General features: G+C 42.0%; 1 protein-coding gene and 1 long non-coding RNA gene across 2 annotated transcripts; one reads left to right on the top strand and one right to left on the bottom strand.

Annotated features, from left to right (window-relative positions):
- Positions 1-833: 833 nt before the first annotated feature.
- LOC113015966 (butyrophilin-like protein 2) lies at positions 834-20,476 on the top strand. The gene is made up of 8 exons (XM_026158365.2): positions 834-1,397; positions 3,992-4,330; positions 4,504-4,602; positions 9,456-9,782; positions 15,357-15,683; positions 18,885-19,205; positions 19,491-19,814; positions 19,891-20,476. The coding sequence occupies exons 1-8, from the start codon at positions 1,361-1,363 to the stop codon at positions 19,980-19,982; spliced, it is 1,866 nt and encodes a 621-aa protein (XP_026014150.2). The 5' UTR covers positions 834-1,360; the 3' UTR covers positions 19,983-20,476.
- A 1,977-nt stretch (positions 20,477-22,453) lies between these two features.
- Positions 22,454-24,101, bottom strand: LOC145425909 (uncharacterized). The gene is made up of 2 exons (XR_013906676.1): positions 22,701-24,101; positions 22,454-22,620 (listed from the first exon to the last, which is right to left on the bottom strand). It is a non-coding gene; the product is annotated as an uncharacterized LOC145425909 (long non-coding RNA).
- Between the last annotated feature and the right edge of the window lie 236 nt (positions 24,102-24,337).

The raw sequence follows: 24,337 nt of genomic DNA, 5'->3' as shown, positions 1-24,337 counted from the left end.
CATCTCTATTTCCTACATTGTAGAGGGTGACTTTGCCTCTAAACAATAAATGTGTGCCGTCAGGTAATGTGGAATCAACAGGTGGGGGAACCTAAAATTAGCTGTAATGTCTCAGTGGAAAAGAATTTAAACTCACAATAATTTCTATTGAGAGCTTCAGTAGATTTTCTTAGTGTTCATGAGTTGTTCTGTCCGTTTACTGGCTGCACACCGTTTATGCTGTCTGTTTTCTAGATGGTATAAAGTTGCTATGAAGGGCGAATTCAGTCAGGGAATCATCATCAGCTAACGTTCATATCAATCTCTGCTACATTTGATGTAAGCTAACTGTGACCATTAATTCATAGCCACTCTGCACTAGTCACACACTGTTTTTACTCTAAATCCTGTGATGGATTTACATCACAGTAAACACGAGTAAACTAACCTGTTTATCCTGCCCTAGCCTGCAGAGGATTTTACATGTAGTCTTTAAATAACCCAGTTAGCAGCAGGTTTCACAATGTGGAAAAACATGATGTCACATGTACAGATCCAATATTTGATTAGAGAACATGAGGACTTAGATGTAAGCTTTAAATAAGCATCCTTCCATTTAAATTTAAGCTCTCTTCTTCCTCTCCTGTCCTCTTTCATGTTCTTTTCACTCACTGATAGAACATTAAATACACTCATGAGTCACCTGATACACACCTGTGTTTGTGTAGTTTTGAGACTCTTCGCTTTGTCAGTTTTCCTCATAGTTTCACACCTGCACGAAGCAGCCTCACCCTGACAGCTCAACCTTCAAATCACTGTGTCAGCTGATCACTTCCTGTCCTGTGATTGGCTGAGCTTCAGGCCTTCTCTCAGTCAAACTGGAAACAGGGATTGAGACAGTGTGAGGGTTTGTGGAGTGCCACAGTGCTGTAATGAATACTGTAGTGGAAGAAGTTCTTTCACACTCTTCATCCTGGAGCTGCTTTATGTCCATGATCTGCATGGAAACACATCTATGGAGAGGAAATCCAGCTGCTGAGGGTCACATCTGCATCATTGTAGCTACAGTGGATGTTTCAGCGTCAGGACTGGAGGCGGAGCTTTGTGCGTGTCAGGGTGAGGCCGCAGCAGCCGCCTCCACCCGGAGCGCTCGGGCGTGAAACTACGAGGAAAGCCGACGTCCTCCTCTTTCCTCAGAAGTGATCTGTGGCCGGCCGGACTTCATTCCACAGATGTGCTTTAACAAAGTGTGAAGCTGAACTCTGAGCTGTGACAGTGAAGCAGTGTGAGAGTGTCAGTAGATGATCAGCAGAGGAAAGTGAAGCTGCTGTGAGCTGATGTCCTGAAGGGCTTTTAAAGAGTCTCTGAGTTTGACAGGAACATGAAGATGTTTGTGGTGTTTGTGATCCTCCTGCACGGTAAGTACACCTTCCTCTCTCTGCTCTCATCATCAGCTTTTCTTTCATCTCTCTCTCTTTAATGTGTTGAAGTGCATGGCAATGTAAAACAGGAAACACACGACACTGAACTAAACCTACAGTAAACACAAGGGCACTTTTGGTGGTACTGTGTATTATTTCACACAGTCTGAAGTTACTTCAATACAACAGAGATGATCTACTAACATCCAGACTGGCCAACAGCCTGTATCCACAGGCTGTGAGGCTCCTGAACTCTCTGCCCCCCTCTCACGGACAATAACCATATCCAACTTCTTAATAGCAATGAACTGGTCTGCATTGGTGCATCATATCTTTATTCTCTTCCCCCTCCTGCCCCCCCCTCTTTCTTAAATAGATAACTATCATATCTGATATCATATCTCACAGTACAATAATATTGAATGGGTTGCATTGTTGTATTTTGTCATGTTTCTCAGGTCTTTGTCTGAATTTCTACGAACATTATTGCTAAGGATTGTCTTATTGCATTGGAGTCACACTGGGTTAAATATGTACACTTGGGTTTTAAGGGGTATTTATTATTTTCTTCTTTTTTTTGGGTTGTATGGAAGCCCCAAACGCAATTTCATTGTTCTTGACAATGACAATAAATAAATAAATACTAAATACTAAATACTAAAAGAACAAAACCTAAGAACTAAGTTACTACTGATAATCAGAATTAAGCTGAAACATTGAATAAAGATAATCTGAACAGCACAACTAGAAAAACTGAACATAAATCATGTAAAATAATACAAAACACAAGAAACTGAAAATCCTGGGAGCAGAACCAAAGCAGAAGACCGACCCGGGGTGGCAAGTCAGTGGCAATGACAGAGCAGATCAGGAGCCCCACCGCAGGTCAAGTGGCACTGGCCACATAGGTGAGAAGGCCATCCATGACGGCAAAGATCCTTAGCTAATGGCTGGAAAAGTGGCCGGCGATGGTGTGCCGTGTTTGGACGAGCAGGCCATGCTGGATGTGGACGTGGGCAAGCAGGCCGTGCTAGATTTGGCCGAGACGGCGGTGTGAGAGCCGCGGGACCAGACGAGGCAGGAAAAGACGGTGGTGGACCAGGCAAGGCAGGACCAGACGAAGGTGGAGCAGCCTCGGGCAGCTGAAAGGCCGGGGACATGGCTGCTGCAGGTAGTGGAAGTGGTGGCGCTGATGGCGGCGCTGATGGCTGGACAGGCTCAGAGCCTCCAAAGGAGACAGGTGGCTGAAGCAACCCCTTGGGACCTCCAGTGGAGACAGAAGATCGTTGGACGGACCAGTTGGGCCCTGGTGTGTGTAGCAAAAAGTGCTGCAAAAGTTGGTGAAGCACACTCGGTAACCAGGAGAGACCAGAATCCAGGCATTGTAGCCATTTATCTACAGCTCACTAAAACTCCTTTTCAGAATGATCCAGCCACAGGTCAGATAACTTATTCACAGAGTAAATAATATCCTCCTGGAGCTCCTCAGACGGCAAGAGTGCTGCTGGGTCGCTTGTTTGGTTTGGTCGTTCTGTCATGACGTGCTGTGCGGCAGGGAGGATTAGACCCAAATGCAGGATCTCAAAAATGTGACTTAAACCCATAATGTAGCTTGTATTGTGGGAAAAACTCTTCATGAAAATAAAGACTTACTAAAACCAACCAAAACCTCACACTTGAAACTAGAAATTAAACATTAGCCAACTAACAGGAGCACGAAACAAACATACAGCATAGCGACAACATGACACGATCCAGGGAAAGGAAAACATGGGGATTAAATACACAGTGGAGTAATCAGGGAATTTGAGACAGGAGGAAAACACAAGTGGGAGAAATTAGACGTAACAAGACAAGAGTTATTTTCCACTTTAATGTCTGTCTCCACTGTTCAGCCACAGATCTATAATACATGGTCCAGATGTTAGGTGTGCTTTGACATCTGGACCACCAAACACCTGTCAGATCTGTAACTGAGTCATAAATGGGAAGATTAGGTTCCTGGGCTGTAACAGAAATCATTGTGTAGAGACTATTGTGGTGCTGTGGGCGGAGCCTGAATACTGTTAGCTGGTTTCAGTTGTGCATGTGTCAGAAAGATATTTTCTTTAAACAAACCTTGATCCGCGCCTGACACACTGTCATGGTTTTTGTTATTTATGGTTGTAATCCTGAGCTTTTGGAGACGAACAGTTACAGGATAGAGACAAAGTTTTTGTTTGCGGGTTTGACCCACCAGTTACCAACAAATGCTGAGAACATCTCGCCCTGTCTTTCCAAATAAGTCACCAAATACATAAGAACTACAACAAGCAACTATCACATGGTGTACACAGTAGTTAGGAACAGAATGTAGGAGGTAATGTTCTTTGTTGGGTTGTTGTTAGAACTTCTCACTGTTTCAGACTTTGGACTTAGTTTGACATTTTTATGTGATGGACTTCCTGCCTCTGATCTGCGCTGTGTTCTTTTTAATGAGTTGTTAAAATGTTGAATGTTTCTGTCGTTCTGTCTCCTGGTTTCTGTAAATGTGTCTAAACTTGATCTTCACCTTAAAGTGACTCATGGAGTCTCTTTCTGTGTGTCCTCAGTTTCCCAGCATGCCTCAGCTGTGGAGCTGCATGAGGGGGACACGTTCATCCTGCCCTGTCACGTCGACACTTTTAATCTGACTAAATCCACAGTGGTGTGGAGTCGCTCCGACCTCAGTCCTCCAACCGTCCACCAGCGTCAGCTTCAAGGAGACGAACTGAAAGATCAAAACCAGCGTTACAGCGGCCGAACATCCATGAAGGCTGACGCTCTGGAAACTGGAGACCTCAGCCTGAACCTAACCAACCTCCAACTGTCTGACAGCGCCACCTACACCTGCTCCGTCAGAGACTTTGGAGATGAGCTGAGTCGGAGTGATGTACAGCTGCAGGTCAAAGGTCAGCAACAAACATCTGCTGTAGATACATCTGACATCACTCAGATAAAACTTTACTATTTTATTGCTGCATAAATATGTTCACTCAAAAAATATTAGCTTGAGGTATGTTCAATAAAATATATCACCACATTCAGTCAGAGGTCAAAGGTCATGTTTTTCTGAACTTCACAGAACGGTTTCCATCCTGGGCCAAAGCTCTCCTGATTCTGCTGATTTTTCTTTTGGTTTCTGGAAGTCTCATATGTTATTTCCGTCAATATTATAAATCAGGTGAGTGTTCCGTACTATACACAAGTAGAGCTCACACAAACTTGCTCCAGAAGCTGAAAGAGTTGAGAGTTACAAACAGCTGATACAGAGAGCTGAAGAGAAACTTCCAGGTTTGTTCCAGAAGTCAGAAAACCTCCTTCAGACTCAGTCATTGATCAGTGAAACAGCTCCACAACACGACTTTACTAAACAGTGTGTGTGCTTCACTGCATTGATCTGACACAGAGGCTGCATGTGGACAAGCTGTTCTTTCATTATCTGCAGTTAATCCAGACAAAAGACTCGTTTCTCATATTTCCAAGAGAGACCAGCAGGGGGCAGAAGATGTTACAACAAATACCACTAATAATATAACAAGTAAAGAACCAATATTCATTCAGAATGTTTAAATACTATATTCTGTACAGACCAGTGAACACAAATGTATGAGTTGTGTGCAATAACAGACCAAAACAAGAACACTGACCAAAAGAGCTGTTCTCTCGTTTCTGACAATTTTAGCTCAATTTGTAGATTATTCCAGGAAACCTTATATCCTAAAGCCTTTTTTTTTACGGTGGCCCTGAGAGGCCAAACGGACTGCAACTTCAGAAAACACTTGCAAAAAGAAAAATGCTGCAAAAAGAAAAACGCTGCAAAAAGAAAAATGCTGCAAAAAGAAAAATGCTGCAAAAAGAAAAACGCTTGCAAAAAGAAAAACGCTGCAAAAAGAAAAACGCTGCAAAAAGAAAAACACCTGCAAAAAGAAAAATGCTGCAAAAAGAAAAACGCTGCAAAAAGAAAAATGCTGCAAAAAGAAAAATGCTGCAAAAAGAAAAACGCTTGCAAAAAGAAAAACGCTTGCAAAAAGAAAAACGCTGCAAAAAGAAAAACGCTGCAAAAAGAAAAATGCTGAAAAACGCTGCAAAAAGAAAAATGCTGCAAAAAGAAAAATGCTGCAAAAAGAAAAACACCTGCAAAAAGAAAAACACCTGCAAAAAGAAAAACGCTGCAAAAAGAAAAACGCTGCGAAAAGAAAAATGCTGCAAAAAGAAAAATGCTGCGAAAAGAAAAACGCTGCGAAAAGAAAAATGCTGCAAAAAGAAAAACGCTGCGAAAAGAAAAACGCTGCGAAAAGAAAAATGCTGCAAAAAGAAAAATGCTGCGAAAAGAAAAACGCTGCAAAAAGAAAAATGCTGCAAAAAGAAAAAATGCTGCAAAAAGAAAAACGCTGCAAAAAGAAAAATGCTGCAAAAAGAAAAACGCTGCAAAAAGAAAAACGCTGCAAAAGCACACACAACACAACGGAAATGTTTCTGGGGAGACAATAAGCGGACGGACCAGTTGCATGAACCAAAACATGCTAACAAGTGCACTGGGACTGGGAGACACTTCAAAAAAGTGGAAGCGGAGCAGCCAAAGAGTAAACTTTCAAAAGTAAGTACTGAATGTTATGTCACTTATTTATGTGCAAATGTTTAATAATGAGAAACATTAAAACATTACTGTTGGCCACATGCCGGCAAAGTTATGTGACATTAGCGATGTTTGAACTTTCAGCGTTTACTTTGTTTTAAAGCCTTTATACGCCGTTCGATAGTCGACCTTAATCTTACAGAGAATCTGATGATTTTATGGATAATTAAAGTCAGTCATATATCCACAAACACAACAAGCTGAAAGTCAGTGATGCTGCTCTGTTTGCAGTCCTGAATATCACGGCACCAGCAGGATTCACTGCACTGTTAATGTTAGCTATGTTATATTGCTGCCTCTGTTCGGTGGTGTCGAGCCAAACGGACTTTAACGTGTGTTTGAACGAGCTGACGGTTCACTCGTTAAGCTGAAAGAAAGATGCTTTAATCACAGCAGTCACACATGTGTCCACTGCACCATCTGGAACTCTTCTTGTTTAGCACTCGTAATAACACAAACACTAAATCCTCCTGTTTGTAGCAGTGTGTACACCTGAGACTGTCACCTGTCTGTCCTGCACTCTCTCTCTGTTTCTTTCTGATTGTGGAATAAAAGTATGAACATGTGTTTATAAGTTACACTTGTGTTTGAATCCTGCAGCTTATCACACATTTGATTTCCATGTGTGACGACTGCAAGTGTCCAGAGTGAGGACAGACTGAGGGACCCACTGCTGCATATCATCTATGAGGCTTTGCAGCCCTGATGATCCACCAGGACAAACTCAGCAGTGTGTGAGGAAGAGGAGGAGGAAGAGCCAGCAGCAGCTGACAGATGGAGAGAATAGACAGACTGTTCCCTGTTTGTGAAGGACTGCTAGGAAAGTTTAACATAACTAATTGTCTGTCCTGAATCAGTCTTATTAGGTAATGTTCAAATAATGTGATCATCCCAGTGTTTTCAGTGTGGGAGAAAGTACTCAGGGCCTTCAAGTTACACACTATGAAAGGCAGCAACAAGTGTAATGTTCAGAAACCTAAAGTATGTATCAGCAGCAGAATGGAGCTAAAAATAAATGTTTGTTACAGTTCTATGAAGCTTTGAGGATTTTGGATCAGTAGCACTGCTGTGTTTGTTGCATCATATTGCTGTAACTGTTTATATGCTTTATATATTCTGAGGTAAGTTGATCTATAGTGTTACATCATATTCTATAAGGATGTTATGTGTTTGTAGACTTTCTGCCCAGTTTGACCCATTTAGCAGAAGTCCGCCTGTTTAAGGCTCTGCTATCTATTCTGTATGACTTAAAGCAGTTATGACATGGTCTGATTTTCTCACCCAATAAAGGAATATTTCATATATCAGTCTACTCTTCATTCTATCAGACACAGTTATCACAGCTTGTACATTTGCTTTTTATAAATATATGTAAGCAATGAGCCAAATTTAGTAATGGCAACATACTGAAGGAACAACATTTGTCTCTTATATATGATACACCTATATATGCACTGTCAAAGATACTTGTCTTTGAGTGAAGATTTAAGGTGATAAGACATATAAATAACTGCAACTTGAATCTGTACTGGGCTCAGTATTTGACACAGAGTTCATGTTCACTGCTGTAATAGCTAATAATGATTAATATAATAACTATAATATTGGCCATATTATATTTACATTACCAAAGTGATATGACTTTAGTCTCATGAACAACATCAGCTAATTGTTATTTACTAGCTAATCTTAAATGACTGTTCAGCACAGAAATGAAGCCCAAAAATCATGTTTTGCTGTCCTGTGGTCTCAGCCTCAGATACTTATCAAATCACACAAAGCTCTTGTAGAAACAAACAAATGAACTAAATATGTTCTCCTTCATTTCTGTCAAACCAAGTTGTATGACACGTTTCCAGCAGTTAGTATCATGGTTGCTAGGCAACCTGGGAAGCTCGACAGAGACTAGACCGTCCCATACAGACAAACTTGCCGTTTATTTTGTAAATCGAGCTCAACACTGCCCCTAGCGTCCGGGAGCACTTCCGTTGTGTTTTGGAGTTTGCAAGTGTTTTGGAGTTTGCAAGTGTTTTGGAGTTTGTACATGAGTTGTCTCTAGGGGCCACCGTAGATAGGCCACGTGAAACCAGATTCGTGTTAAACAATATAGGGGGAGGAAAATGCACCATGTCAACAGGTATCAGGCTGTGATGTTCTCCTTTATAGTGGACAGAAATTATTATTTTTTGGAGTGGCACAGATAATTTGTGGCATCTTATTGAATGCAGAACAGCTGATTGTTCTGTAAATAGTTTGAAATGGTTATTTAAAAAAGGGGTAAAAGGTTAATGGCTGCAAATAACTGTTGTTTGCAAAATTTGTACATATGATTTTAAAACTGACAATTTATATTTGCATTTAAAGTTATGAAATAGGATTCATTAAACATGTTTGTGGTTGTTACAGTAAAAAATATAACTTTTTCTACTCTGATTTTAATTTTTTATTTTATTTTAGATCAACTGTGTTAATACAGTATATCTAAATGAAAACCTGACTGTAAATTCAGGCATGTGAGGTTGTGTTGAAAAGGATGATACCAAACAAGGCAAAGTAAATAGTTTTTAAGGGTGAAATGAAGAGGTCACATCAAAAGTAGTCAAAAATGGCCAATTATACCCTGGACCCAGAGGGTTAAACATTTTTTTAAAGTAACACAATAGTTACTTTTCAAGTAATTAATTACTTTTAGAATATTGTAACTCAGTTACTAACTCAGTTACTGTTTTTGAAGAGGTAACTAGTAACTATAATTAGTTACGTTTTCAAAGTAGCTCGCCCAACACTGGTAGTTGGTAACATCTGAATTATCCATTCAGCAAAGGAAAATACACAGATTTCCATATTTCAGGGATTTCACTGTTTAAACGCTTACATTAAAAATACAGGTTAGTGGTTCTGCCAGATATCAGCAATCACACATTGGTCACTGATATTTGCAAAAATACCAATATGGACATGTTAGTGAAAAATAAATCAGTAGGGTTTAATTTCACATAAAGGTCAAGTATGTAAAGAATTTGGAAGAAGGAAATTAGATGTCCTCCAGGCCTTTATCTTCTTAAGACATGCCTGTAACTGATTGATTTGAATGATATCAGAAATAAAAATCAAATGCATAGCATATGCATGGTAATCAAATAAATGTATGAATAATTTTTGTGTGCAAAGAAAACTCCTCATTTACATAAACAAACTGGAATCTATCAGATGTGATTCAAATCACTGCAGTGAATTCCCTTTAATAACTCTGGTGTGTTCTAGTGTTTGCAGTAAAATGTTGTGGTCTACACTGAGGTCTAACAGGACAAGCACAGGAATAAGTCCACTATAACAGGTCATAAGGAGAACATTAGTAACTTCACTACAGCTCATGTTGTGCTTTGTTGTCCTCTCAGTTTATAAGGTGGGGGTGAATTCAGAGGTGGAGTCTGTCCAGCTGATCTGCAAAACCACAGTTTGCCTGCCTAAAGATGCTAAAGTGGAGTGGAAGGATGCAAACAACAGGAAGGTCCACATGTATGAGAACGGCTCTGACCAGCCTGAAGAACAGGACGATAAATACAAGAACCGAACAAAGATGAAGAGAAACTTACTGGAACCTGGAGACCTCAGTCTGACCCTGAAACAGCCCACAGATGGAGACAACTCCACCTACACCTGCACTGCCTACAGCAGGGAGGGAAACATGCTGATGAAGAAACAAGTGAATCTCACTGTCAGAGGTCAGTGCTGTAGATACAGGTCAAAGGTCAGAGGTCAGACTCATGATGGTGGTTCAGTCTCAGTGGCTCCATCCAATAATGTTACAGTGTTAGCATGTCTGATGTTTGTGGCTGTTTTGGTTTTTATTTGATTTCCAGCCAAATGTAAAAGCTTCAGCAGATGAACTGTAGGAGCAAAGTTCATGTGTGAGACTTCATCTGAAAGGTAACATCTTCTAGTTTCTGAACATGTGTTTGTTTAGCATGTGGCTAAAACACAGGCTAAGCTAATCTCAGTAAAAACCTTCATTGGTCCTCATCTATAATCAGTCATATCTCCACATCCTTTCTCCATGTTATCATCCAAAGCTGTGTGAAGTTTCAGAGCTCTGCAGCTAACAGAGACTTTCAGTTTGCTGCTCTCTTCCTCTGACAGCTCCATTCTTAGGGAGCGTTAGTTCTCTGTTTCACTTTATTCCACTTATTCAGTCTGATGTTCTCTGATCTGTTTCTCTTGTTTAGTGTCTTAAAGGCTGCCAGTGCCTCTCTTTGCTTTAACCAACCTTTCTCTTTATTTCTGAGCTTTTTAAGGACTTTACCTGATGCATCAACCTTTGAAAATGGAAAGAAATCAGTCAGATTTATGGCTGCATCACAGTGTCACATGTAGTTCTCCACATCAGCTGGATTATATCTATAGCAGCAAACAGCAGCTGATGCACAAATCTTTGTCTGTGTTAATAAAGTTAGATCAGTTCAAATACAGTGGAACCCTGACTTACAAAATTAATTCGTTCCCGAGGGTCTTTTGTAAGTCGAAGCACCCATTACGCCTTTTGAGTGAACAATAGGCTATAGGCTAATTACTAACTGCAACAACAATACGTCATTCAAGTGGAACAGTGAAGCGCAAGTACAAAAGCTAAGGGGTTGTCACATGATTCAGAAGGCATTCTGGGCATTCTGGGCTCAGCCAATCAGAGCCAGTGGATTTCGTTACGCCGGCATTTTGCCGTAACGCAGGCAGAGATATTGCATTCAAGTGCCTTCGTAAGTTGAATTTTTCATTAAATGGGGTATTCGCAAGTCAGGATTCCACTGTAGTTTGTTGCTCTGCACTTGAAAGCAGCATGTACAGTTCACGAGCGAACCGCACAGAGCTTCAGACTATCTAATGCTCTGTTCACTAAGGTTAGCAAGTTTAATGACAAGTAAAGGACATTTAAAGACTTCCGTGAGGGAAATACTTGTTTTTGATTAATCTGAAGTGTTTCGATAGGTCTCAGTGAGTTAAAAAGTAGGGTTAGCATGTAAGAACAAAAAATAACAAAAAATAATTTCCCCCAGGGATCAATAAAGTATTCTGATTCTGATTCTGATTCTAAGCCTGCTAAAAGTGTTAGCACATGTTTCTATTATCAATACTGTATGAGATTTAATTTTGGTTGAGGCTTTTGTTGATATTTTGATTAATATTCTTGATTAATGATGATCAATATCCCTGATATAAGATAAGATAAGATAAGATAAGATGACCTTTATTAGTCCCACAGGTGGGAAATTTGTTTTGTTACAGCAAAAGTGCAAAGTTATGTAGCAGAAATTAGAAAACACTGGAATGCAATAAAATAAAATAAAATACTATATACCTTAGAATAAAATAGAATAGAATAAAATAATATATACAATAGAATAAAATAGAAATACAAATGCTATATACAACTGAGTAAGAAAATACAAAAGTACAACTTCGTCAGAAGAAGAATTGTACAAGAATTGCACATATAGCAGTCTTATTGCACGTGTGAGGGTTTGATCAGCTGCAAAAGTCTTTGTTGTGGAGTCTGACAGCAGTGGGGAGGAAAGACCTGCAAAATCTCTCCGTCCCACACCGTGGGTGCTGCAGCCACTGAATGAGCTGCTCAGTGCTGTCACAGTCTCCTGCATGGGGTGGGAGATGTTGTCCAACAGGGATGACAGCTTAGCCACCATTCTCCTGTCACTCACCACCTCCACTGGGTCCAGAGGGCATCCTAGAACAGAGCTGGCCCTTCTGATCAGCTTGTTCAGTCTCTTCCTGTCCCCGGCAGAGATGCTGCCGCCCCAGCAGACCACACCATAGAAGATGGCTGAAGCCACCACAGAGTCATAGAAGGAGTGGGCCCTCTACTCCAAACGACCTGAGTCTCCGCAGCAGGTCCAGCCTGCTCTGCCCTTTCCTGTAGAGGGCATCTGAATTATGAGTCCAGTTTGTTGTTCAGATGAACACCAAGGTACCTGTAGCTGTCCACAGCCTCAATGTCCGATACCTTGGATGTTCAGTGGTTGCAGTGGAGGATGCTTGTGCCTGCAGAAGTCTACCACCAGCTTCTTGGTTTTACTGGCGTTGATCTGGAGGTAGTTCAGCTGGCACCAGTCCACAAAGTCCTGAGTCAGTCAGCTGTACTCCTTGTCGTCCCCATCAGTGATGAGGCCGACTATTATGATATTTAACAAGGGGTAAATACTTGGTCTTTTATTCTATCATTTTAATAATTTTACACGCTGCTTAAAACAAAGTATAACATCCACCCACTCTGAATGGTATAACAAATTTAACAAAACCACCCAAAGCAATTAATAATAATCTTACCTTTACAATGACATCTGGAAGGTTGGCTGTCATTCTAGAGAGGTCAGGGCAAGCGTCTTTGACCTCAGGCTTGTGAGTGTTGGTAGTAAAGCCCCATAGGTGCACTCATCCTCTTGTAAGATGTCGAGAGCCACTGTCAGGGGCTTCATCACCGTACAGTACTCTTTCAAGAACTGGTACTCCCTTTCATTAAGTCACTTGATTCCCAGCTTTACACACAGGGGATTAAAATCATTCAAGGGAATTGTGATGATTCTAGAAATGGCCTCATACAGGGAATTCCACCTTGTGGATGTCGGTACCATTAGTTTCCTCTGGCTGACTTCCTCTACCTGTTCAGAGGCTAATGTTGATCGACTTGCTTTAGTCCAAAGAGCAGAACATTTTGCAATGCTACTCCTATATACAGCCTTGGTGTCTCCATAGGAATTTAGATGCTTGTCAACATCGCTTGTTAAAATCAAGTTAATTGTGTGCGATGCACATCTGTAGTGTGGAGGGAGGCCAAACTGTGCATCACCACATGGGGTTGAAAGAGCTTCCTTGACATCAGTAAAGGTCAGTTCCTCGTCATTACCTTCTTCATTTTCAGATTCAGACTCCAAATGACAGGGCTGACATACTCTGAATGCTTTGGCAAAATCGGATGCATTATCCGTTACAGTGGCAATAACTTTGCCTTGTAGTCCATATGATGAATGGATTTCTTCAATCTCTGCTCCAATTACATCATAGGTATGGCTGCCTCTAATTCTGTTGTATGCTAGGGCGGCCTTGTTGCGTTGTAATGTGGAATTAATCCAGTGAACCCATAAAACGTTTATTATTTACTGTCCAGATGTCAGCAGTGGTGGAAACAAACTCTACCTCTTCGAGTGTAGCCTTCAAGTTAGAGTTCATTTTATCATATTCTCTCTCAAGGTATCCTACAAATGACTTTCTCTGGGGCAGCTTGACATCACTTTTAGTTGGTATTTTTTCTACGATGCATCGGAATGATTCAGAGTCTACAGTGGAAATTGGCAACATGTCCTCGACAATATAGGCAGCGATGAGCTTCTTCAGTTCAGCGACACTAAGTCCTGTCGCTCTTACGTCTAGTTTAACCTGTTTAGTAGGAGTGGGTTCATCTGAGGTTTGCCCAGTGGAAGTAGATGTGGTAGCCACAGCGGTCATGTCAGTGGGGGGATCCTGGGGGTTTTCTGTTAATTTAACATTCTTGTGGCAGTGTGCTAGGTGCTTGCTCAGGTTGGAAGTGGAATTTTTCGATGTAGAAAGAAGTTTTCTTCCGATGCAGAGTGTGCAATGAACGCTTATGTTTTTGTCGCTCTTTAAAGAGTCAAATTGAAAGCAATGTCGGTATTTCCAAGTATCTAATGCTGCACGATTGAACTCTATCCCTCGCTCCATGTTTTCTATTGTTGATTTACAGACGTGCTACCACAGCCGTCGCACCCGCTTGCGTCATTGTCAGGAGACACTCTCACAAACAAAATCATAGTTTAGTAATGCAGTAACGCAGCGTGCTTACGGGAAAGTAAGTATAATCTAATTACTCTTTTACAATTGTAATCCCTTACTTTACTCATTACTTGGAAAAAAATAATGTAAAGTTACAAAAAGTAAAGTTACAAGTAACGTGTTACTGCCCATCTCTGGTGATAGAAACACTCAGACTTTGTTTCTCTGCTTCATTAAGTCAAATCTGGCCCTCAGAGACTGAATAAAGTCCTGTCCCACTAACAGCAGCTCCAACAGTCTAGGGATGGGTACCGGTATCCGGTGCCATGATGGCACCGGTTCTGACATAAACAGTAGTAACCAGACCGAAAAGCAGCGCACATTTCGGTGCTTTTTTTCCTGAGCTGTGATACACTTTAGATTCTAGCCAATCATTTTACGTTTCCGAGGATAGTAGGCGGGCCCAGGTAGGTACATTCTTTTAGAGCAGAGCTACAGATTAAAATGCCCAAGGCAAAGCGGTCAAAAGTCTGGCTGTACTTCACAGCAAAATATGCAAACTCAGCAGCCTGCAACAAGTGCTTTAAGCTGATACTGTGATACTGTCAAAGGAGGTAACACCTCAAATCCGATGAAACACCTGGCGACGCATAGCGTTCTTTTTAAAAGCCGAGAAATGCGCCGTATTTGATAGCTTGTTGCGAGACCTCACACCGTGCACATCTACTGGGGGTGTGGTGCCTGTTATCGGACCTGGAGTTAGCAACATCCCCCAAAAACCCGAAGAGGAGAGTCCTGGCCCCTAGCCCTGCCAGTGTAGCAGAAATGATGAGGATGATGACGGCAGCAGCAGCTGTTCTTCTCTGCGTGATTAGCTTAATGTTGTTCGTGTGTAATTTACGTTGAGTAGGCTAACCACGTTATTACATTAATGCAGTAAGGTGAACTAGCAAACACCGTCGTAGTTACATGCGGCTGTCTTCTTGTTTGATGGCAGATACTCCCTTCACCCTGGCCAAAAAGGCTAAAATGATCAAAGAAAAAGAGGGAAACAGCTAAACATGAGAGGTTTTTGGACAAAGTTTGTGTTTTTTGCATTGTTTAAGCACTGCTTCCAGCCAAGAGTGATGCCATATATGCCCCATAGCTGCAGAAAAGGCTAACATTGTTATCTTTTTACAAAAAAACAGCTGAACATGAGAGGTTTTTGGACCAATTTTATGTTCACCATTCTTTAAGCACCAGTTTGAGCACCGTTTAAGCACCAGCACAATTTCAAAAGTACCGGTTTGGCACCGGTATCGGATAAAACCTAAACGATACCCATCCCTACTGTTCACTGCTTTCTTCCTGTCAGTCTTCATCTTTCTGCTGCGTCTCCTCTTCACACTGACCACTTTCTATCTAACAGTGAGCTCCCAGTGAAGCAGCAGCATTCAGCCTGTTAGAGTCAACACAAATGTCTCCATCCAAGCTCATGTTGTGCTTTATTGTCCTCTCAGTCACCCGGGTAGTGGTGGATTCAGGGGTGGAGTCTGTCCAGCTGCCCTTCAATACCACACTTCACCTGCCTGACGATGCTAAAGTGGAGTGGATGGACAGAGGCAGCAGGATGGTCTATGTTTATCATAACGGCTCTGACCAGCCTGAAGAACAGCACCAGGTTTATAGAGACCAAACGAAGATGAATGAAGACCTGCTGAAAACTGGAGACCTCAGTCTGACCCTGAAATATCCCACAGGCTGGAATACAGACAGCTACATCTGCACCGTCTACAGCAGGGAGGGAAATATCCTGCTGAAGAAACAAGTGGAGCTGAAAGTCAGAGGTCAGTGCTGTAGATACAGGTCAAAGGTCAGAGGTCATGCAAGAGTTTATTCTCTAAACATTTTAAGTTTGAATCTTTTTTCAGTTCATTCAAATAATATAAATTCTTTGATGCCGTTGTCTAAAAGCCAAAACTTTTAGGGGGAGCAACTGTACGTTTAATTGAACAGACCAAGACTAAGAGTCCCCACAGTGGGAGTCCATGATGGCTCAAAGTCTCTGATCCTAACTGTTCCTGAGCCTCTCCCCCTGCCTCCTCTTTGGATCTTCTCCTCCTCTGTAACATGAGGAAACATGCAGAAATGATTGAGTCAGCATGCTATTCATCACATGCTTCACCATATTTTTCTGTCTTCGGGTTGGAAGGAAGTTGGTTTGGAAACATATTCAGCGATGCTTCATCTCCTGCTTTGTGTTTGTGTGGGCGCCATCCTGATGACATCCAGTTTGTGCTCCACTGGGTGATGAGAGTCAAACCTTATACAATGAACCATATGTGGTGGTTTATGGTACATATCAACTTTTAAATGTCCCCCATTACTGATGGACATCTCACAGTCTAAGAAGGCTAACCTGCTACTTTTCATATCCTCCCTGGTGAATTTGTGTAGGTCCACCAGGTTAATATAATCAGTGAATTGTGGTACATCCTCAGGTTTAGATTTTACCTAGATGTTATTCACGTACCTCAACTAATCACTTGGTGTTGTTCCAGGGCAGTATAATAAACCCCCCTTTTCCACTTCTTCCATGTACAAGTTGGACACAATGGATGAAAATGAAGAACCCATGGTATACCCATGTTTCTGCCAGTAGTACTGACCCTTGTATGTGAAATAGGTGGAATTAAGACAGTTCCAAGAGCAAACACACTTGGTCAGTAATGAGAGTGATTCTGTTGATGGTATTGGGGTCATCCTGTAATCTTTTATGAACTACCTCCAACGCTTCAGTAATTGGAACACAAGTGGAGAGAGATGTAACATCCCAATGGTACATCTTTCAATGCTGTGATTGCAGCCAATCCTCAAATCTCTGTGAATAGTATTCATGGTCATTGATGAGTAGTCATTGATCAATGGTCGTAGATCAGTGGTCATGACAATTTGCATATTAATGGTCAAAAACTGACCCCCCCCCCCCCCCCCCCCCAGCCTATTGGCAGCACGGTGGCATGGTGGTTAGCACTGTTGCCGCACAGCAAGGAGGTCCTGAGTTGAATTCCAACATCAGGCCGGGGTCTTTCTGTGTGGAGTTTGCATGTTCTCCCTGTGTTTGCGTGGGTTCCCTCCGGGTACTTCGGCTTCCTCCCACTGTCCAAAGACATGCAGTTTGTGGGGATAGGTTAATTGGATAATCCAAATTGTCATTAGGTGTGAATGTGCGAATGGTTGTCTGTCCCTGTGTGTTGGCCCTGCAACAGACTGGCGACCTGTCCAGGGTGTACCCCGCCTCTCGCCCTATGACAGCTGGGATAGGCTCCAGCGCCCCCCGCGACCCTGAAAAAGGATAAGTGGAAGCGAATGGATGGATGATGAGTAGTCATTGATCAATGGTCGTAGATCAGTGGTCATGACAACTTGCATATTAACTCATTCACTGCCATTGACGTCTATAGACGTCAATTGAAAAACTTACGTTGACTGCCATGAAAATGGCTGGCAGTGAATGAGTTAATGGTCAAAAACTGACACCGCCCCCCAGCCTATTGTTCATTCGCAGTCAGCTGAGAAGACACTTGGATGACTGACAAAACATTTCTCCCACTGAAAACCCTATGTCCAGATGAACACGACCAACTTTTTTGTGATTTCCTCCTTTCGATGTGGAGGAGTAGCATCTCTACTCTGAGCACTCCAAATATCAACACTTCACCGAGTTCTTTTGATTCCTCAGAGGCATCCGATGGAACACAAAACACTGCTCAGTAGACCATTTAACACTTTTTTTTTTTTAACATTACTTCTAGAAGGGAGATGCGTCCTACATGACACGTTGCAGCAGATCTCAAAATGGTGACGCGCACCTGACAGTTTTATTCCCGGCCACCCCATTCTAGTCTAAACAACAGCATTTCAGTAACTTTTGACTACTAGATGGTTCCCTCTTATCTACTGCTCTACAGGCAAATATGTGTGAGACTCTACGACTGAAGGACACGTATTCTAATGCCTTTATTATTCAGGGTTGTGTCCACTCAACACTACTTCTATATGATCATATGGAAGTTTGGAATAATATGAGATTAATAAAAGGCACAGTAATAAAGCACTTCAGGTAAGATCATTCCAACATCCCCTCTTTTGGTCTCCCCCCATGGTAGACCAACACTACTGCAAGTCATCAAACATAATATCAGCGGATTGACCCTTCCTGGTTCTCAAAAGTGGCATCATGTGGTCTGCCTCGGCATCAGAGCCTCCCACAGCCTGATTAATCACTATTACCAATTACAGATACAAAGAAAAACCCAACAATCATATGACCCTCTACGAGCAAGCACTTTGGCGACAGTGGGAAGGAAAAACTCCCTTTTAACAAGAAGAAACCTCTGGCAGAACCAGGCTTAGGGTTGAGGGTGCTAACACCCTTACCTTCAATAAGCCCTCTATGGTCTCCGCCATACCCTCCTCTGCCTCAGGTCTGTGACGGTATTGCGGACGCCAAATCGGGACTTCCTTCTCCAACTCAGAAGTCACGTGGTTAAGCCGAGCAACCAGCCACCCTTGAGAGCAGGGGTCGCCAACTTCAGGCCTCGAGGGCCGGTGTCCTGCAGTTTTTAGATGTGTCCATGATCCAACACAGCTGATTCAAATGGCTAAATTACCTCCTCAACATGTCTTGCAGTTCGCCAGAGGCCTGGTAATGAACTAATCCTTTGATTCAGGTGTGTAGACCCAGGGTGAAGGCAACAGCGTAGACATAGAGGACAGCTACAAGTACCTGGTGATCCCACAGGCACACCAACAGTGTGATTAATAAAGAAATGTTTGAACCGTGCTTTCTCAGTCTGCGCCTGAGTCCAAAGATTGTCCAAAGAATCCAAATTATCCTTGTATGTGTGACGTCTTCTCTCTTTGTTTCTAAATGAATGTTTTGGAGTGGTTCAGCAGTTTATTCCACATTTGTATTCAAGAAAGTGGATAACAGTGAAAAGCTTATCTGGTTATCACTTTTAATTTTGTGTTTGATGTCCTCTCAGTCCCCCAAGTGGAGGTGGAGGATGGGGTGGACTCTCTCCAGCTGCCCTTCAATACCACAGGTCTGCTTGAAGACGCTATAGTGGTCTGGAAGGACGGGAAATCCAGAATGGTCCACATGTATCAGAATGGCTCTGACCAGCTTAAAGAGCAGCACCAGGTTTACAGAGACCGAACGAAGATGAATGAAGACCTGTTGAAAACTGGAGACCTCAGTCTGACCCTGAAACATCCCACGGACTGTGACGGTGGAGCTTTCATCTGTGAAGTTTGGAGGAATGGAGACATTTTCAGAGCAAAACCATTGCTGCTTAAACCCAAAGGTTTGAACCATTGTTTACTTTTTTCCTTGTATGTCACTAAGAACAGACTGCCCTGACATCAATGCAAAAAAAATTTACTTTGATGCTCCATTTAATGCATGACTCTCTAACTGTTATTTATCACAATGGAAATTACAAAAGTTTCAACTACATTCAAGACTAAAAACAGATGTTACGTAAGGCCCAAAATGGCCTCCGTACAAGAACGTAGTAGCTCTAATATTGACCAGTAACGAATCACAATCACACTTTGTACAGCTCATGTTGTGTTCGTTGTCCTCTCAGTCTGTCAGGTGGAGGTGGAGGAGGGGGCGGAGTCTGTCCAGCTGCCCTTCAAAACCACACAAAACCTGCCTGAAGATGCTACGGTGGTTTGGAAGGACCAAATCAATAACAAGGTCCACGTGTATGAGAACGGCTCTGACCAGCCTCACAAACAGCACCAGGTTTACAGAGACCGAACAAAGATGAATGAAGACCTGCTGAAAACTGGAGACCTCAGTCTGACCCTGAAACAGCCCACAGAATGGGACAGTGGGAGATACGAGTGTGGTATCAACAGCAAGGACGTCTGGATCAGGGTGAAAACTTTGCTGCTGAAAGTCAGAGGTATCTGTCTGTCTCTCTCTCTCTTCATGTTCACGTCTGTATTTCCCTGTCTGACTGTGTTGTTTCTCCTCTGCAGGGAGAGTTCAGGTCCAGGATCAAACAGGGGACATCAGGAACAGAAGCAGCTCCATTGATCCGACTCCTCTGATGGCTGATCAATTAGTTTGATCTGTGTGTTCTTTGATTATTGATCAGTGATGTCAGAGTGGAGTCAGTGTGATGTTGTTGTTGTGTGTTTGAGACTTTTAGTGTCCATGAAGGTCTCTGCTGCCGTAGATCCTCTGAACTGTGACAGAGGTCTCACTCTGGAGGAAACTCTCAGAACTTTTCAGCAGCTCCTCCATCATGGAGGACGTTCCCTCACTGTAACAGGTGGAGGAGAGAGGAGAGGAAGCACAGGTGGATCCTCTGTGGTAATGGAAATGAGCAGTTTAGCTCAAATCTGGCAGGTTTCCATCTTCTGTTTTTATCCTGATGTCCATGAACATGAACACTGTCCCTGTCAAATAAATCCCGAAAAAAAAAAAAGATACAAAGATCAGATTTACTGAGCATCATCAGCGTGTCAGCAGCTAACTGCATCTTCAAATAAATAAATGTTTCTAATGAGTGGTGATAAGAGGAGATATGGTGAGCAAGTGACATGAAACTTTAAAAACTGACTTCCTTCACTTTTCCTTCCAGTGTTAAAAAACTTCCATGTAATGATTTGGTGGAAAAATGAGACATTTGACATTTGTTTGAATTTCAGACTTTTAACTGAGCGGCAATAAGTAAGCAAATAGAGCAAATTAATGCTGATGTTTATCAAATGTGAAGTGGAGTTTTCATCTTCTTTTGCTGCTGGTTCAGTAAATTTTGGTCAAAGAGTTACAAAACCTGCAGCATCAGAATCTGTGAGATGTCGGCTTTCAGCCCCGACGGCGTGTCCATGGCGTTAGGTTAGGTGACCAATACGCACTTTATGTTTACATGTGTGCAGAATCCAGTTACCTCCTTTCATTTGCTGTTTGTGGTGGTGGTGTGGAAATAATTTTGTGAGCTTTAAGGTGAGATTCTCAAGTTTCTGGCAAAAATTTCGTTTTCAAGCTAAAATCGATTTCCGTCCATCCTCTTCAGGGTGACAGGGGGGCTGGAGCCTATCCCAGCTGTCTTAGGGGAAGAGGCAGAGTACACCCTGTACAGTTCCAGTCTGTCGCAGAGCTAACACATAGACAACCATTCACACCAGAGTTTCCAATTACCTAGTCCCACTAACTGAATGTCTTTCAACTGTTGGGAGGAAGCTGAAGTACCTGTAGAGACCCCAACTCCACACAGAAAGACCCTGACGGAGGAAATCAGGACATTCTTGCTGTGAGTGTGTGAGGCAACAGTGCTAACCACCGAACCACCTGAAAATTCATTTTTCAAAAACTCACCCCTATTTATTAGTTCTGGATAATCCAAAATATCTAGAACTAGTAACCATCTTTATTCCATGGGCTAAAATAAGAGCTAACATCTTTAGTCATCTTTAGTAGTCATCTTTGACATTTCTTAGGTTTAGGAATCAGGTTTACCCTTGATTTATGATGGTGGGTAGCTGTTAATTTTCTTAACCTTTTGTGAAGACTTAATTAAGAAAATGCGACAGCTCATTGGAGCCCCAAAGAGCCCGGGCGGTCATGCAATTTTTGAATTTTACCAACACGCCGCCCTGTTTCCCTTACCTTCTGTGGCATTTCCTCCTGGAGAAAGGTGGATCACAGCAGAGGAACAATGGAAGTCATACACCAGAAGAGTAGAGACATTTTTGAAGAAATTACATGTAAACAAAGCTACCACAAACAAAACAGGTAACAGCTGACAGCAAGCCATCTTGACACACCAAATCATATAAAAGGAAACAAAAAACAAACAAACACTGGTAGCAGATGCAGCTTTTATTTTCTCTACTACTGGAGAAGGCCTCTGTCTGGAAGATCTTCTCTGTCCAGACACAACTTGAATTCTGTTGTGGCATCAACTTTTGTTTAAGGAAAATCTTACATCTTCCATGCTAAAAAAGAAAAACAAAGGTAGAAAACATCATAAACATGATTATCAAATCTGAAACAATCATGTTCAGATTAAAAGAGGCTCCCAAATTAAATGTGCTTATAAATTACTGCAGCATGTTCTGTGCAACAACCATTAACCCTTTAAAGCTGGTCGGAGCGGGCACGCTCCGTTTTGCGTAACTGTTTTTAAAACCAGAGGAGTTGTACTTACATCTTATGCCATCAGCTTGTCCTAGGTCACGGTTTCCTTCCACATAAAGCTTTGCAAAACTGCATAAAAAGCACTTGCAGCAACAAAAACATAATATTCCAGAAACACGCTTTGCCGATCCGATCAGCTGTTTGTAACACTTCCTACGTCCATCAGCACGAACTATCTCATGTCCGCCATGACCTGCACGAAACCAGAAGTGACGTCATTTTGCGGAAATGTAGTTTTTTTTACCATCAGGGCCTCATGAGCCTATACTGGTGATTTTAAAAGTTATGTTTGACTTTATGACTTTCTGTGTCTTTTCTGGGATGCTTAGGTGTCACGGGGCCGAGTGGCCTGTACTGAACAGGACTCAGGTGCAGAAACCCAAAGCAGAGACAGCAGATGATGTAACAATTTATTAGGTTTAAGTGCAAAAAAGAAAACGTAGCAAAGACAAAAAAAACCCCAATAAGACGTGGAGTTTGACGAGGCGTGGCCTGGGGAACGTGGCTAGGGCAAGGGAATGAGGCCTGAGATGCGGAGTGGAGCTGAGCAGGGAACAGTCACACTGAAGAGAGAAGATAGAGGAGTTAGGGAGGTAGTGGAGGCAGCTCTGAAGTGGCCAGTTGTAAGAGTAGCAATTCTTACTTGCAGTAGGGGACATGGAGTGTTGAGAGGGGGGTGATGAGAATCCAGGGGAGGCTGAGTGGCGTGGAAAGGCTGGCCTGAGATCCGGGGCTTCAGATGGAGAAGGGCAGGCAGGTGAGTAGTGATGTGACGTTCTGTATCGAGGCTTCAAAGCCTGTGTCGAGTAATGGAGGGGGCGTTGGAGGGGGAACACCGATTGTGGAGCAAGACCAGGTGAGCCATCAAATGCAATGATAATATAGCATGCAGTAATGTTACTAAATGATATAACAATATTATACAACTGTTATAAGTTACGTGTGTGATATTTATATTTGTCCTTTGTCTTTATTGTCTTTCCTCAGGAGAACAATCTCAAATAGATGAAGACCTGGTCAGCATGGTGATTGAGGACTCCCAGCCATTTAGCATTGTGGAGGACAAAGGATTCAAAAGATGTGTTAAATCATTAAATCCTAGCTATGTTCTCCCCACTAAAGGTTATAGAAGCAGTGAAAATTTAGTTTTTACAGAATAAAATGTGAACAGGCAGGACTGAGGCTCAAAGCCTCAGTGTGTAGCTGTCCATACCTCAACGTTACAAAAGCACAACCACTGTCCACACCCCAACCACACCTCACCTCACAGTAAATGATCATTTCCATTTTAAGCATTTCCAAATGATCATTTTCCATACTGCCAGTATAAATATACACAGTATACTGCATCACTACAATATACATGTTTTACACACTCCTTTTGTTGTTGACATTTACAGGCTGTGTGCAAAAGGCCACACTCTTCAAATTCATGCCAACTACTATTTTTACATCCAGTAGGTGTCCTACTAGAGCAAATGAAGCTTCAAGAAGCTTTGCACTGGAGTGAACCAATTGGATGAAAAGCTTCAGTGCTTCATGAAGCTTCATCTGCCCATCACTACCGGTGAGGCACAGAGAGATTTTCAGAATGATTGCTTGGTATCCTGAGTCCGGAGGTGGAGCGTGAGCCAAGGTGAATACAGCAACTGCAGCACAAGAGAGTCGTGTTAACAAGATCGATCACAGCAAGAACTTGAAGCATAAGGCCTGTTACCAACATGTGTTGATGACGAACTGGCAGTGTGGTTTAAATCCCTCTGGCTTGATTGCCTGCAATAGGCTCCAGTGTGCAGGAGCTGGCCCTGCCCAGGGGCGGATCCCAGGTCAGTTCAGGAGCCTTATGGAAATTCCAGCCACCCACCGCAGACCATGACATTAGTACTCATATTGCACTGCTGGAAATATTTTATTTTGATGCATTTTTTTTTTTTTTTGCAAATTTGCAGTATAATATTTATTTTCGTTTTTCCTGCAGTATATAAAAATTGGTGTATTTCAAAAATAAAACTATGAAGACACTCAAAATAAATTTCCTGTGGTAGGAAACTATTTTGTGCAACTTTTTTGTATTTACAGTTTTGAGGGATAAGCCTCTTAAATTTCTCTAACTAGAAATATATGTTAAAAAAACAAAAACGATTTTAAATTTTTTTGTAGTTTATTGCACTTTTTTCCAATTTATGTAATTACTATGCACTTAATGCAGACATATTATTAAAATCTGGGCTATAATGGTTGTATTGATGTATAGCAACTTGAAACGCTCCCAAAAATGGC

Source organism: Astatotilapia calliptera, chromosome 3 (genome assembly GCF_964374335.1).
Source record: "Astatotilapia calliptera chromosome 3, fAstCal68.1, whole genome shotgun sequence".
Taxonomy (NCBI): domain Eukaryota; kingdom Metazoa; phylum Chordata; class Actinopteri; order Cichliformes; family Cichlidae; genus Astatotilapia; species Astatotilapia calliptera.
Note: the sequence above shows the minus strand (reverse complement) of the source record. Positions and strands in the feature narration are given on the sequence as shown.